The sequence below is a fragment of the Lepidochelys kempii genome, chromosome 10, assembly GCF_965140285.1.
Source record: "Lepidochelys kempii isolate rLepKem1 chromosome 10, rLepKem1.hap1, whole genome shotgun sequence".
In the NCBI taxonomy this organism is placed as follows: domain Eukaryota; kingdom Metazoa; phylum Chordata; order Testudines; family Cheloniidae; genus Lepidochelys; species Lepidochelys kempii.
Window position 1 is genome coordinate 31927051 of NC_136389.1, and position 12474 is coordinate 31939524.

Below are 12474 nucleotides of genomic sequence, written 5' to 3' on the forward strand. Positions count from 1 at the left end.
AAGATGGGGTGTTAGTCAGTGTGTGCTACATACCACACAATCACACTATGGACAGGTGACCAGTGACAAATTCAGACAGGAAATAAGGTATACATTTTTAATGGTGAGAGTAATTAACCATTGGAACAACTTACTGAGGGTCATTGAGGATTCTCCATCGCTGACAATTTTTAAATCAAGTCTGGATGTTTTTCTAAAGGATCTTCCCTGGGATTGCTTCTGGCCTTGGAATATATTAATGTGGAGGGCAGATTATCCCACATCTGCCTACTGTAGGGCTCTTCCACCCTTTCTTCCTCTGTCAGACATGACCCTGACTAGATGGATCTGTGTCTGATGCAGTCTAGCAATTCCTGTGTTCTGAAATCAAACACTGATCAAGAAGAATGTTGCTGAGTCTCCCTTTATTCCATCAGATCTAGAACTATATATATATAACAACATGAACAGAACCAGTCTCCTCTCTTCAATAGCTATAGAGTGACTGTGGTCACTTCAGGACTTGGAAGTGCTCATGTAAGATGCATTTATTTGTTCAGAGAGCAGACTGAAGAGCTTCACCCAGGAGAGGGACACCTCGGTGCTGAATTCATTTCCCAGGAGTTCTTTGCAGACATTCAGGATCACCTGAAACATGCTCTGTCAAAGGAACACAGAGCGAGTGAGACACAAATGCAAAATTGCATTAAGGTTGGTAAATTCTTCAGCTTGAAAGGAACCAATTCTGAACAAGCCCCTAGGTGCAGTGCAGTAACCCTGGAGTGACTGGCAGCACTGCCTGCCAGTTATCAATCCTCTTACATCCTTTGGGAGCAGGATCCCAAACTGACTGCCCCTGTTCTCCTCACCTCTAGGGCTACCTACTCTTACCTCTCTGTTTGTGTTACAAAGTTAAATTCTTGTGGCTTTTATAGAGCAGCAGTTCTTGTGCTTATTAGACTTTGGCTCAGATGTGAGGGAGCCATGGAGCTGAGGGTCATCCAGGGCTCTGCGCCCTAGGGTTAGGGTTCATATGGGTAGGGTACTAGAAGTTAGGGTTAGGATTCCTATGGGTAGGTTATGTGGAGCTAGATTTAGGGTTCCTATGGCTAGAGCTCCCTGCCCTAGGGCTAGGATTCCTATGGGTAGGGTAATTGGAACTAGGGTTAGGATTCCTATGGGCAGGGCTCCCTGCCCTAGGGTTAGGGGTCCTATGAGAAGGGTACTTAGAGCTAGGGTTAGGGTTCCTAGGGTAAGGGTCCCCACTCTAGAGTTAGGTTTCCTACGAGTAGAGTATTAGGAGCTAGGGTTAGGGTTCCTATGGGTACAGCTCCCGGCCCTAGGCTTAGGATTGCTATGGAGAAATTAGAGCTATGGATAGCATTCATATTGATAGGTTACTTGGAGCTAGGGTTACTGTTCTTATGGATAGGTCTTCCCTCCCTAGAGTTAGGTTTCCCATGAGTAGGACTCCCCAATGTAGGGTTAGGGTTCCTATGGGTAGGATACTTGGAGGTAGGTTAGGTTTCCTATGGGTAGGGTGCTTGGAGGTAGTAGTAGGGTTCCTATACCTGGAGACACTGCACTCACTGTCACCTTATTAGCCCTCTGCAGCTCTTGACTTTCTCCATGTAAGTTACTGCTGTGGGTGTTACCGGGTGTCAAACAATTACATGGGGGAGGGGAGGTGGGCTGCAGCCAGGAACAGGAGTGGAGGCGTCCATTGGATGCTCTCTCTACTGAGACGTGGGCTATTTTATGAAAACATTTGAAAAACTACCAGTGGAGGCTGAACCTCATTTTTATAATGTCCTGCCCGTATTTCCGCACCTATCACCTGTAACTGTACTAATGGGCTGTTTGCTTCCACTTCAGCATCGTGGGGGGTGTTATCTAAGGCTGGACCTAACACTGATCTCTGCAGGACTCACTAGATGTCTTCCCCAAATCTGTACCTTCCCAATGATCATTCCTTTTAGTTTAAGCTTCTGGAGCCAGGGTTCAAACCAAGTGTTAGTGTTTGCATCTAAGCCCATTTAAGTGCATTTTGCTGGTATTTTTTTATTAGAAGTTAAATACTTTGTAAAGACTTTGTGATGAGAGGAAGGACGATGTAGGTGTGGATCTGGCTGTGGGTCCAGAGATCTGAGTCAGTTCCTAACTCTGCCACAGACTCCTGATGTGACTTGGGGAAAGTCACTTATCCAAGTTCCCTCTCTGTAACATAGGGGCTATCCCTTCTTTGTCTATCTTGTGTGTGTGGGCTGTAAGCTCTTTGGGGACGAGGACTGTCTATTAATGTATGTGTGTACAGAGCCGAGCACAACAAGGCCCTGATCTTGGTTGAGGCCTCTGGGGGTTATTGTAATAAATGTCATAAATATAGAGAGAAGGGTAGCATAAAATCCCTCCTTGGCAGCTATACTGAATTGCCTTACCTGTAAGGGGTTAAGTAGTTCAAATAACCTAGTAGGTACCTGACCAGAAGGACCAATGAGGAAAGAAGATACTTTCAAATCTGGGGTGGGGGTGTGGGGGAAGGTTTTGTTTGTGCTCTCTTTGTTGTTCCCTCTCCGGTTGGAAGGAGAGAGACCAAGCAGGTAAAACATCTCCTGAAAATATACCTGGAATAATAGATCTAAAACCACAGAAATTGTAAGTAGGGCAAGGAAATGTGTTAGGTTATCTTTTGTTTTGGCTTGTGAATTTTCCTATGCTACAAAGGTAGTTTTATTCCTGTTTTTGTAACTATGAAGCTGAATCCAGAGGGGAGTCCTCTGTGTTTTAAATCTTTTTATTACCCTGTAAAGTTACCTTCCATCCTGATTTTGCAGGTGTGATTCTTTTACTTTTTTCTTTAAAAATAAAGTTTCTTCTTTTAAGAACCTGATTGATTTCAGTGCCTGAAGACAAAGGGTCTGGTCTGTGCTTACATTGCTAAGGCAATTAGTTGAAATATTATTCTCAAGTCTCCCCAGGAAAGGGGGTGAAGGGGCTTGGGGGGATAAGGATTCCAAGTACCCATTCCCTGAATTTTTGTATAAATCACTTGGTGGTGGCAGGAATACCATTCAAGGACAAGGAAAGGAATTTGTGCCTTGGGGAAGTTTTAACCTAAGCTGGTAGAATAGGTGCTTAGGGGGTCTTTCATGAGGGTCCCCACATCTGCACTCCAGAGTTCAGAGTTGGGTGGGGGGAACCCTGACAACAGCCCAGCACAACAGGGCCCTGATCTTGGTTGAGGCCTCGGGAGGTTATTGTAATAAACTTCTGTGATCTCATTTTCCATACATTTGATTGCACAAACAATTGAACTTGCATGGCATGGGTGCTTTATTAACTCTACTGCTTATTGCACATGCCTATGCTAATCTCCTGCTTTTTGACAACCATGTCACAATGTGTGAACATGCATAGCTATGCCTCTGGGATACTGATCTGTCCCCCGTGCCAGAACAAATAGCTGTAATCTCTAAACAAAGCATGTTCCCTTGATGTCTGCATGCATCAGTACCTGGAAATTCACTGATGGCACTTGGTGCACATTCTTGTGCTTGACTGCTAGACGGTCCAGAATCCTGCAGGCCTGCTTCCAATTGTCCAGGTTTTCAGCCACCTGGTTGAGGGCAACCATGACTCTCCGGCCATGGAAACGCACCAGCGGCTCCTCCTGCAGGTTGCCTTCAGTCGGGATGGTCTTGAAGTATGCTTTTGTCTCAGGATAATCTGTGAAGAGTCTGTACTGGGAAGAAACAATAGTGACTGAAAATCACAAATTAGCAAAGCAAGCCCACTGTGGTTTTACTGTGGCTTTAAGAGTATCTCCAGAGTGGGAGATGACTGTGGGAGGAGGCTATTGGTTTTAGGTTAGACTGACAGATTGACCAGAGTTAAAATGTCTATATGTTAACTATGACAGGTTTCAGAGTAACAGCCGTGTTAGTCTGTATTCGCAAAAAGAAAAGGAGTACTTGTGGCACCTTAGAGACTAACCAATTTATTTGAGCATGAGCTTTCGTGAGCTACAGCTCACTTCATCGGATGCATACCGTGGAAACTGCAGCAGACTTTATATATACACAGAGAATATGAAACAATACCTCCTCCCACCCCACTGTCCTGCTGGTAATAGCTTATCTAAAGTGATCATCAGCTGATCACCTGATGATCACTTTAGATAAGCTATTACCAGCAGGACAGTGGGGTGGGAGGAGGTATTGTTTCATATTCTCTGTGTATATATAAAGTCTGCTGCAGTTTCCACGGTATGCATCCGATGAAGTGAGCTGTAGCTCACGAAAGCTCATGCTCAAATAAATTGGTTAGTCTCTAAGGTGCCACAAGTACTCCTTTTCTTTATATGTTAACTATGTATCTAATAAAGGCCATTGTTAAATTACTAGCAATGAATTAAGGTAATAGTTACTCATCAGTGAAAAACAAGTTTGAATGAAATAATATGGATCAATTAAGAGTTCTGACATTTCTAACAATGTTGCAAAATGCTGAAAAGGTTTAAATAAATATTTGATTTATTTTTGAGGGCATAGGAATTTACTTATAAGACAAAAAAAGATTGTCATCTTTTTTAATATCGCAGGCACTGAAGCAATTTCATTATATAATTCATTTGAGCTTAATGTTAGAGAACAAACTGACTATGAGTTTGTCTTAGAAAAAAATTGAGGCATACTGTTTACAAACAAGAAATGAAACATTTCTGAAAGATTTCAGTTTCACTCAAGAAATCAAATGGAGGAAGAGATTTTTGAATAATTTTTAACATATCTAAAGATGTCAGACACATAATTTCCAGAACCAATATGATTTAATGATAAGAGATCAAATTGTGATGCATATACAAGATATTAGTATAAGAAAAAGACTGTTAGAAGAACCAGATCTAAATCAGGAAAAAGTAGCCAGTGAAATACATGCCAAGAAAAACCTTTCTTGCTATGTGACTGTTCAACAATGTGTTCCCTACCATTTAAAGATGACGTGTGGGGGACCCACAGATCATGTGCCTCCCCCGCCCCTGATTTCTGCCAGGGTTTGCCGGCCCCACTTGGTCACATGATCTGGCTGGGCCCCCTCCCTGTGCAGCAACTCCAGAGCTCATGAGCTGCGACCACGGGCAGAGGTAGGAGCAACAGCTGGAAGCTGCAGGGAGGATCCACTGCTTTCTGGGAGGGGAGACTGAGGGTAAGGGGCCAGGGCTTGAGCTGCTCTTGGGGCGGCTGAACCTTTACACTGTGCCCTCCTGATATCAACAGGTATGGGTTGTCTCTGAGCTAGAGTCTTGGGGCTTGGTGCCCAGTTACAGTGACAACATGCATTTGCACCAAAACAGAGGTGCTCCCAGTTTCAGGCCCCTGTGGACCGCCAGGGTGCGTCCGTAGGTCTCAGTCCATAAGCTCTGGAAATCTGGCAACAAGGCCTGTTCCTGAGAATTCCACATCAAAGTTCAGAAAAACTTCCCATCATGACTTCTTAATCCATTCTGGTTGGTGCTAATTATTGTTGCCCTGAAACATTATGCTCCATGTTACCAGGAGATAGAGGTCATTGGACCCTCTTTCCAGGTACTAATGACAGTGAATGGTGATAACTTTGCTTAGTTGGGACAGTAACAGCAACAATTCTGCTTAATGGGGACATATCTGGCCAGTGCTGAGGCTTCATAAATTTTTAAGGCAAGAGGCACTATTAGATCATTTAATCTGATCTCTTTGTATAAAACAGGCCACAGAATTTAGTCTAGTTACTCCTCCAGTAAGTTCAATTGCATGGTATTTAGCCAGGGTGAAACATTCAGTTGAGGCTTCTTATTACAGAGTTTGTCAAATACACATTAAAAGAAGCCCTGTATTTTGATTCAGTAAATCATTTTATTTCATTATATGTTTTTCAGACTGATATATTGAATGGCCTCTTCTCTTAATTGTGACAGCTGCTTAACTGTTTACTGGGGTATCCAAAAGGACAAACTTGGGGTAGGTCCAGGTGGCAAAAAACAAGGATATTTGAAGGAAGAGGACCCCCTTAATCCAAAGCATTCCCTTTCAGAGTGAACTTGCACCCTCTCATAGTGTGACTCCTGTCCTGTATTTGTATGAAGCTATTTATATCATACTATTTTAGCTAGACAAATTCCCAAGGGTGCTTAGAAGTGACAGCTGCAACATTACAAAAGTCCAAGTGTGAACAGTTGGACTTCAAGGAATTTACAAAAGAGTAATGCTCAGTATCTTGGACTAGCAATTTTAAATGTGCAGCAATATCACCCCCTCAGTGACAGAGGATAGAAACTGACTAATTCACTCCCAAAGCTGTTCAGTCCCTTTGGTAGATCACCTGATGCACACTCATTAACAAAACCTCTTAGAAGAACGCATTATCCTGGAACACATCTGGCCAGCAACTATTAAAGGGAATAATAGTGCGTCCCCAGTGAATGTAGTGGGAGGAGAAAGGAATCCTGCACAATGAGCATCATAGTAAAGGGCAGAATGAAAGGAACAGTTATATTTTTAATGAACATTATTTCGAAGCACATTTCAGTTTGAATAACCCTCTTCAGCTCAGAGACCAGACAGCAAAGGGGAAAGGCAGAACGAGGGCTTTCTGTCTTCTTGAATCTCATGCCAAACTGATGAGAAGGATGCATGTTGTCACTGTCCACCAGGCATCTCCATCCCCTTAGTCCAAAGGCCCAGCTTCAGAATCTATGGATTTAGAATTTGAACTGAACCTGGAGTTCATATTATTGACTGAAACAAAACCACACGCTGAAGATGAGAGGAGCTCAGAGAACAGAGCAGACCTGCTCATCCCATTACAGAGTAATGCCCTAAGTCTTCACTCTCAAGCAGCACAGAAACAGAGAGGGATGTTTCATGGGGAAGGAGAAGAGTGAAAAGTTTCCAGTGGAGTAAAATCAAATGTATGGTGCTCTGCTACGACCTTTATCTGCAAGTCTGTCTCGTGGGCAATCACAGTCACTATATAAATACACTCACAGCAGGTATATGCAGTGTTGTTGTAATTGTGTCAGTCCCACAATATTAGGGAGACAATGATAAAAGACAAAAACACTACATCACCTGTGGGAGAACACTTTTCACAAAGCGATCACTGTATCTGACCTATGAGTCCTCACCCTCAAAGGAAACCTGCACAACACTTTCAAAAGACAAGCCTGGGAGCTTAAATTCATAACTCTGCTGCTAGACACTAACAATCATGGTCTTAATAAAGTCACTGGATTTATGGCTTATTACAACAATCTGTATCCCATTAGCCCCCCTTTTTGTCTTATGACTGCAGGGATGTTACACCAGGCCACTTCACCTTGAATGGTCTCGTAGCACATATTCTATTTATGCTAAACTATCTGTTCCACCTTGTATTTAGCTGGCACACTCTTGAGTACCTTTCCTAGGTCGGAAGAAGATCTCTGTGTAGCTTGAAAGATTGTCTCTCTCACCTACAGTAATTGGTCCAATAAAAGATATCTCACAACAGCTATGTTTAGTAGAGACAGAAGGAACAACAATGAGGATATCAGATGTCACAAACAAGCACAGAAGAAAGCTACATTTTATAGCATATTTTACACTATGGTTTGAATTAAAATGACAGCAGGAACTAAACCCAGATAAGCAGGAAACCCTTGAATGTCATGACTCACCTGATCACAATTGTTTTGCCATTCTCTTCTGGATTCTCAAATAACTTTGCCCAGATGTGTTGGATATTCTTCTTATCAGCATCAGTTAACAAAGCCATGATGCCTGGAGGATGCTCCCTGATGAAGTGACAAGATAGCAGACAATTTTCAGCCCCTGCTTTTGGAGGAAGCCAAGCATTCTAGATGAGTTCACCAAGAACAGACATAAATGTTCAGTGTGAAACCACTCCTTCCACAGGAGGGGACTGTCTGTGACACAGGACTTACTTTCATTCTGTACTTCAGAGAGACAGAGAGAGAGAGAGAGATGTGGGGTTCACCTCCAAACAGAAAGTGCAGACAGGACCGAATGGGAGAGTATAAGAAAAGCCAAATGAGCCATTCCGGCACAGTGTAAAAGAGATGTTTTCCAATCAGAACTTTGATCAACTTTGAACTTTGGGGAAAGGAGTAAAATCTGATCTTTGCAGCCTGGGTCCATCTCTAGTAGAAAATATCTGCACATTTTGGATGAAGTTTCAACAGAATAAGCTCACTCTCCAGGGGAAGAGAACATTCTGGGGTGGTGGAACGCATGGTATAAGTGTTCTGATTTACACTAGGCTTCCACACCATTAGGCTAATGTTAACAAGAAGACCTCCTGTCTCCTGGTGGGGATGCACGACCAAGCACCTGGTAGTGACAAAAAGCAAAAACTGCTGTGTCCTGCCAGGAACAGCAAAGGGGACTGCATACAATAAGAACCTCTCAAACCTCTGTGTTTTTTGACGTTCTAAATATTTGAATAAATTGACTCAGGATGCCCCATAGCCCTTTCAGAGGGATCCATCCAAAAAATGGCCTCTTTACACTCCTTCCCACTTCTTAGATGGTGGAGGCTGGGTGAAGCTCAGTGCTGTAGTCCACTTGAACAGTCCAAGTGGTGAGCATCCTCTTTCAAAATTTCAGAGGCCAGTTGGCAGGCCCACTGCCCAGCTCTAATTCACACCATCCCCGGTTTTCTGAGGTGGGATTGGAAAGCCCTCCCCCAGGTCGTGCTGCTCCTGACTGTGCAGTGCTCTTTAAAGCACTGTGACACTGAGACATCAGGCCTATCTTAAGTCCCCACTGCACTCTGGGGTATCAGCCAAAATGTAGGAGAAAGCAGCAGAACTTGGGGGAACATTTGCAGGCCCTGCTGCATCTGAATGGTGGAAGGGAAGCTGCCTGCTCCCCAGAAGATCATTTTCCTAGAGATAGAAAGGTAGAGCAGATCTAGCAGCTGAGCTCTCAAATCCCACACAAATTGTAGCTGCCCAGTTGTGCCTTGGGGATGAGTTCCAGCATTGGAAGGATTAGTAGGTTGCTAAGACTCACCTCCAAGAAGACTTACAGCAATGCAGAGGAGAGGCAAGGCCTGCTGGGAGTGGAAGACAGATAACACAGTTCAGAGAACAGGGCCTCCAAAAGATGGATTCAGATTTTTTTATGCAGAACCAGACCTGGAATCTGATTCTTTTAGGTTCACCGATCACTGTCCATCAGCAATTTAGTGTTAATCTCAGCCCTGCCTGTGTAATTTGCTTTACTGAGATGTCCCAGGCAAACTGTATGTTGGATTATTCCCCTTGGCCTTGGACTATTTTATGGCACTAATGTTTATCTCTCTGTGATCCTAGGGTCAGGGAACTCTACCAAGAAAGTCATGGTTTTACTGTGTTCTTTCACACTGCTTCAGGTACAGGCAGCAATAAAACAGACGGTGTCGGTGCATGAATTGAGCTCTGTGACCCTCAAATTCTCATTTTGGGCCACACTCCCTGTCCTTCTTCACACATCTCCCACCCAAGCTTCAGTAGGTGGGCTTGGCACTGGAGTGGCAGAGGGGAAGGAATCCTCCCCTCCTGGCTGCAGTGACAGCAAAGCTGCTCCATGGTGGCAGCTGCAGACCCTGTGATTGCAATAGTCCTTGTGTGGCCCTTCTCCACGGTGGTGGTGGTGGAGGGGAGGCAATGTCTGATGGATAACAGGCCTCGCCTCTGGCCCACTGCCAGTCCCTGCTGTGCAGGGGGAGCCCAAGCAGGGCAGGCCAGCAGCAGGGCCCTCTGAAGGTGCAGAGGAGGGAATAGGATTTGCCCATGGTGTCATTTTAGGATGTATACATGCCAGGTACCTCAGTGCTGGAATCCTGTTTCTCCTGAATATAGAGGCAGCGGGTGCAACTGAAAGAGAACTGCAAAACAAAAGTGAGACAACTCGTGAGCTTATTGGGAAGCTGGGATTCCCATCACGGGCCTCCACAGCACAGCTGCAGTCAGGACCCCAAACCAATTCACAACAGTGTGTGTCCATCTTAATGTGAACAGTAACAAGGTTACCAAGGAAACCAGAGTTACCAGGGAAACTGCATTAAACCGCCCTTTCAAAAAGAAAACCTGTTTATGTTCCGTAGCTTCAGGGACCTACAAAACCACAGATCAGGACTTTCAAACCAGCGTCATTTACGGTCAACCCCTGGCCCCATCGAAAGCCGTGGGGAAAAGCCCACTGACACTGGGACTGTAGGGCTGAGTCACCGCTTACTCACCCCTAATGAGAGTCAGGAGTGCATCCATGAAAGTTAAGTTACTGGATGACACTGGTGTGACGCCTGAGTCAATGAGAGGAGATTTAGGCCCTTGTGCTTAGGAACATGGCAATATCGTCTGTGTGCGCCTCCCCCACCTCAGAATGCCCCTAGAAAGTGACGGGTGCTGCCCCACTGGCTCAGTGAGGCTGTGTCGTGCCCAGCCCTGATCACCTCAGCACAGTCAGGGGGTGACGCTGAGAGCGGTGACTCACACTGACTGACTGGGACTTCACCATGGAGAGGCTGCTGAGATCCAGACCCAGGGTGGGGGGTGCTGCTTCCACGGAGGGGAGACCCCTCGCTCAGCCTAATTGCCCTACTGCCATGCAAGGGGCTATGGGGCCGAGGTCAGCCCTCGCAGCCAGGAAGCTCCATGTAGTTAAACACCAGCCCCCTAGATGGGGGAGCTGGTGGCTTGGGGCCAGGGCAGGCTGCTCCCCCATACCCCATCCTGTGCCCAGGGCCTCTCACCAGCCTCTCACCACACTGCCGGCATCTCCAACTGATGGAGCTCCCGGGCTCTGGGAGCATCTGGCAATGGAATTCTGGGGGTGACAGTGTTGTACCAATAAAATAAAAACCAGCAGGATCTTATTAAAGGGAAAAAGGCAAAATACCACATTTATTGTGAATACAGAAAGAATCATAGTAAGCAGTTAGTTAGTTATAGCTATAACATTCCATTCAATCTCATATTTAGTCACACATTCATTCATACAAACACACACACACACACAGGTTCTGCAAGGTTGTTATCATAGTTACCAGCCTTAGAGTTGCTCATGCCAAGCCACTGTCCAGGTGGCCTGGACATGAGGAGGGAGCAGGGCCTTGTCAGATGCTCATCTGATGCTCCTGGAAGTTGGTTTGCAGAATCAGACCCCAAAGTTCTCACTTTTTAGAGTCTATTTTTATAGGAATTTCTTCCTATGCCAGTCTATGGGAATTGCTTCATCATGCTGTTGCTGAATCAATCAGCAGATAGCACATTCCTGACGGCTCCAAGATGTTATCTTGTTCTTTGGTTCTCCCATCCTTGAGGTGTTGGGTGGATTCCAGTCTGCCCTCCGGGGGGGGGGGGGCGGGGGGGTCCTCTGGTTATTTCCAATTGACGCCTTCTTCAGCCGATGGACACTGGATTCTTAGGCTGGCACCTCCCTGATCATTCAGTTATTATCCACACCAAGCATCCATCCACATCCATCCTCTATCTCTATTTTAATCACAATTGTTAATACAACAAAAGGGCGGGGAGTCTCTGGGTGCTGTTTCTGTTGTTAGAGTATTGCTTTGAGTCTCTCTCTGTGAATTGCTTTGAGAACAGACTCTGTCTTAGAATGTACTAACGCAATTAGCAGCTTGCAAGTTTCACACATAGAGGGAGAGAAACAGTACCAAAAACCAAGAGACCTCTTAATTAGTAATACCCTGGAATTTAAACTCTGGGGAATCAAACTCATTTGTGATTTTAATACAGAACTTCTTTAATATGATCCAACAACAGTTGGGAGGAGCAGGAGGGGGAGAGAGCTGAGTGAGCAATGGTGGGGGGAAGGGAAGGCTGGGACTAGGGAGAGGGGAGAGAAAGTCAGACAGAAATCTGGGAAATAATGAGTCAGTAGGGGGAACCCTGGGTGTGTGAGGACTGGGGGAAAGGAAGATACATCAGTGAAAGCCCAGGGTCCAGATCCTCCCGCTGTGGAAATGCGCATGGGAACAGGTTTGGGGTTTTCCTCAGAGACTGTTCCCCAAATCATCCCATGTGGGGGACCCAGGGTCTTCCCCACAGAGAGCCTCCTAGGACAAAGCAACACCTTGAGTTGTGCCCGGGAAGTCTCCTCACAATCTCTAGCATGTTGTTAAGGTAGAAAATTCAAGCAGTCCAACAGTAGGAAACACCAGAATTAAAGTTTCAGCTCTCTGGTGCCTAATTAAGGACTGTCATAATGCATATGCATGAGGGCCTAATTAAGGTTGTACTAACTCAGTTTCCCAACTTCTGAGTGCTTGACTTCAGAACTTTAATAATGTTCTTTTAAAATATTTTTGAGTGATAGAATGTTTATGGGAAAGTATTAGATAATTTTTTGCTAAAAGTTTATTTGATGACATGAAATGGGTCACTCTTCCAAAGGATTTGTGCCTTTCAATGGAAGTTTTGTGCTCTTACTAACATACCAGCAGAACATTTCA

General features: G+C 45.0%; 1 protein-coding gene across 1 annotated transcript; it reads right to left on the minus strand.

Moving 5' to 3' along the window:
• Window positions 1-393: 393 nt before the first annotated feature.
• LOC140918393 (cytoglobin-1) lies at window positions 394-7788 on the minus strand. The gene is made up of 3 exons (XM_073362693.2): window positions 7673-7788; window positions 3494-3716; window positions 394-639 (listed from the first exon to the last, which is right to left on the minus strand). Exons 1-3 carry the CDS (start codon window positions 7768-7770, stop codon window positions 496-498), a joined length of 465 nt encoding a protein of 154 aa, XP_073218794.2. The 5' UTR covers window positions 7771-7788; the 3' UTR covers window positions 394-495.
• Window positions 7789-12474: the final 4686 nt, after the last annotated feature.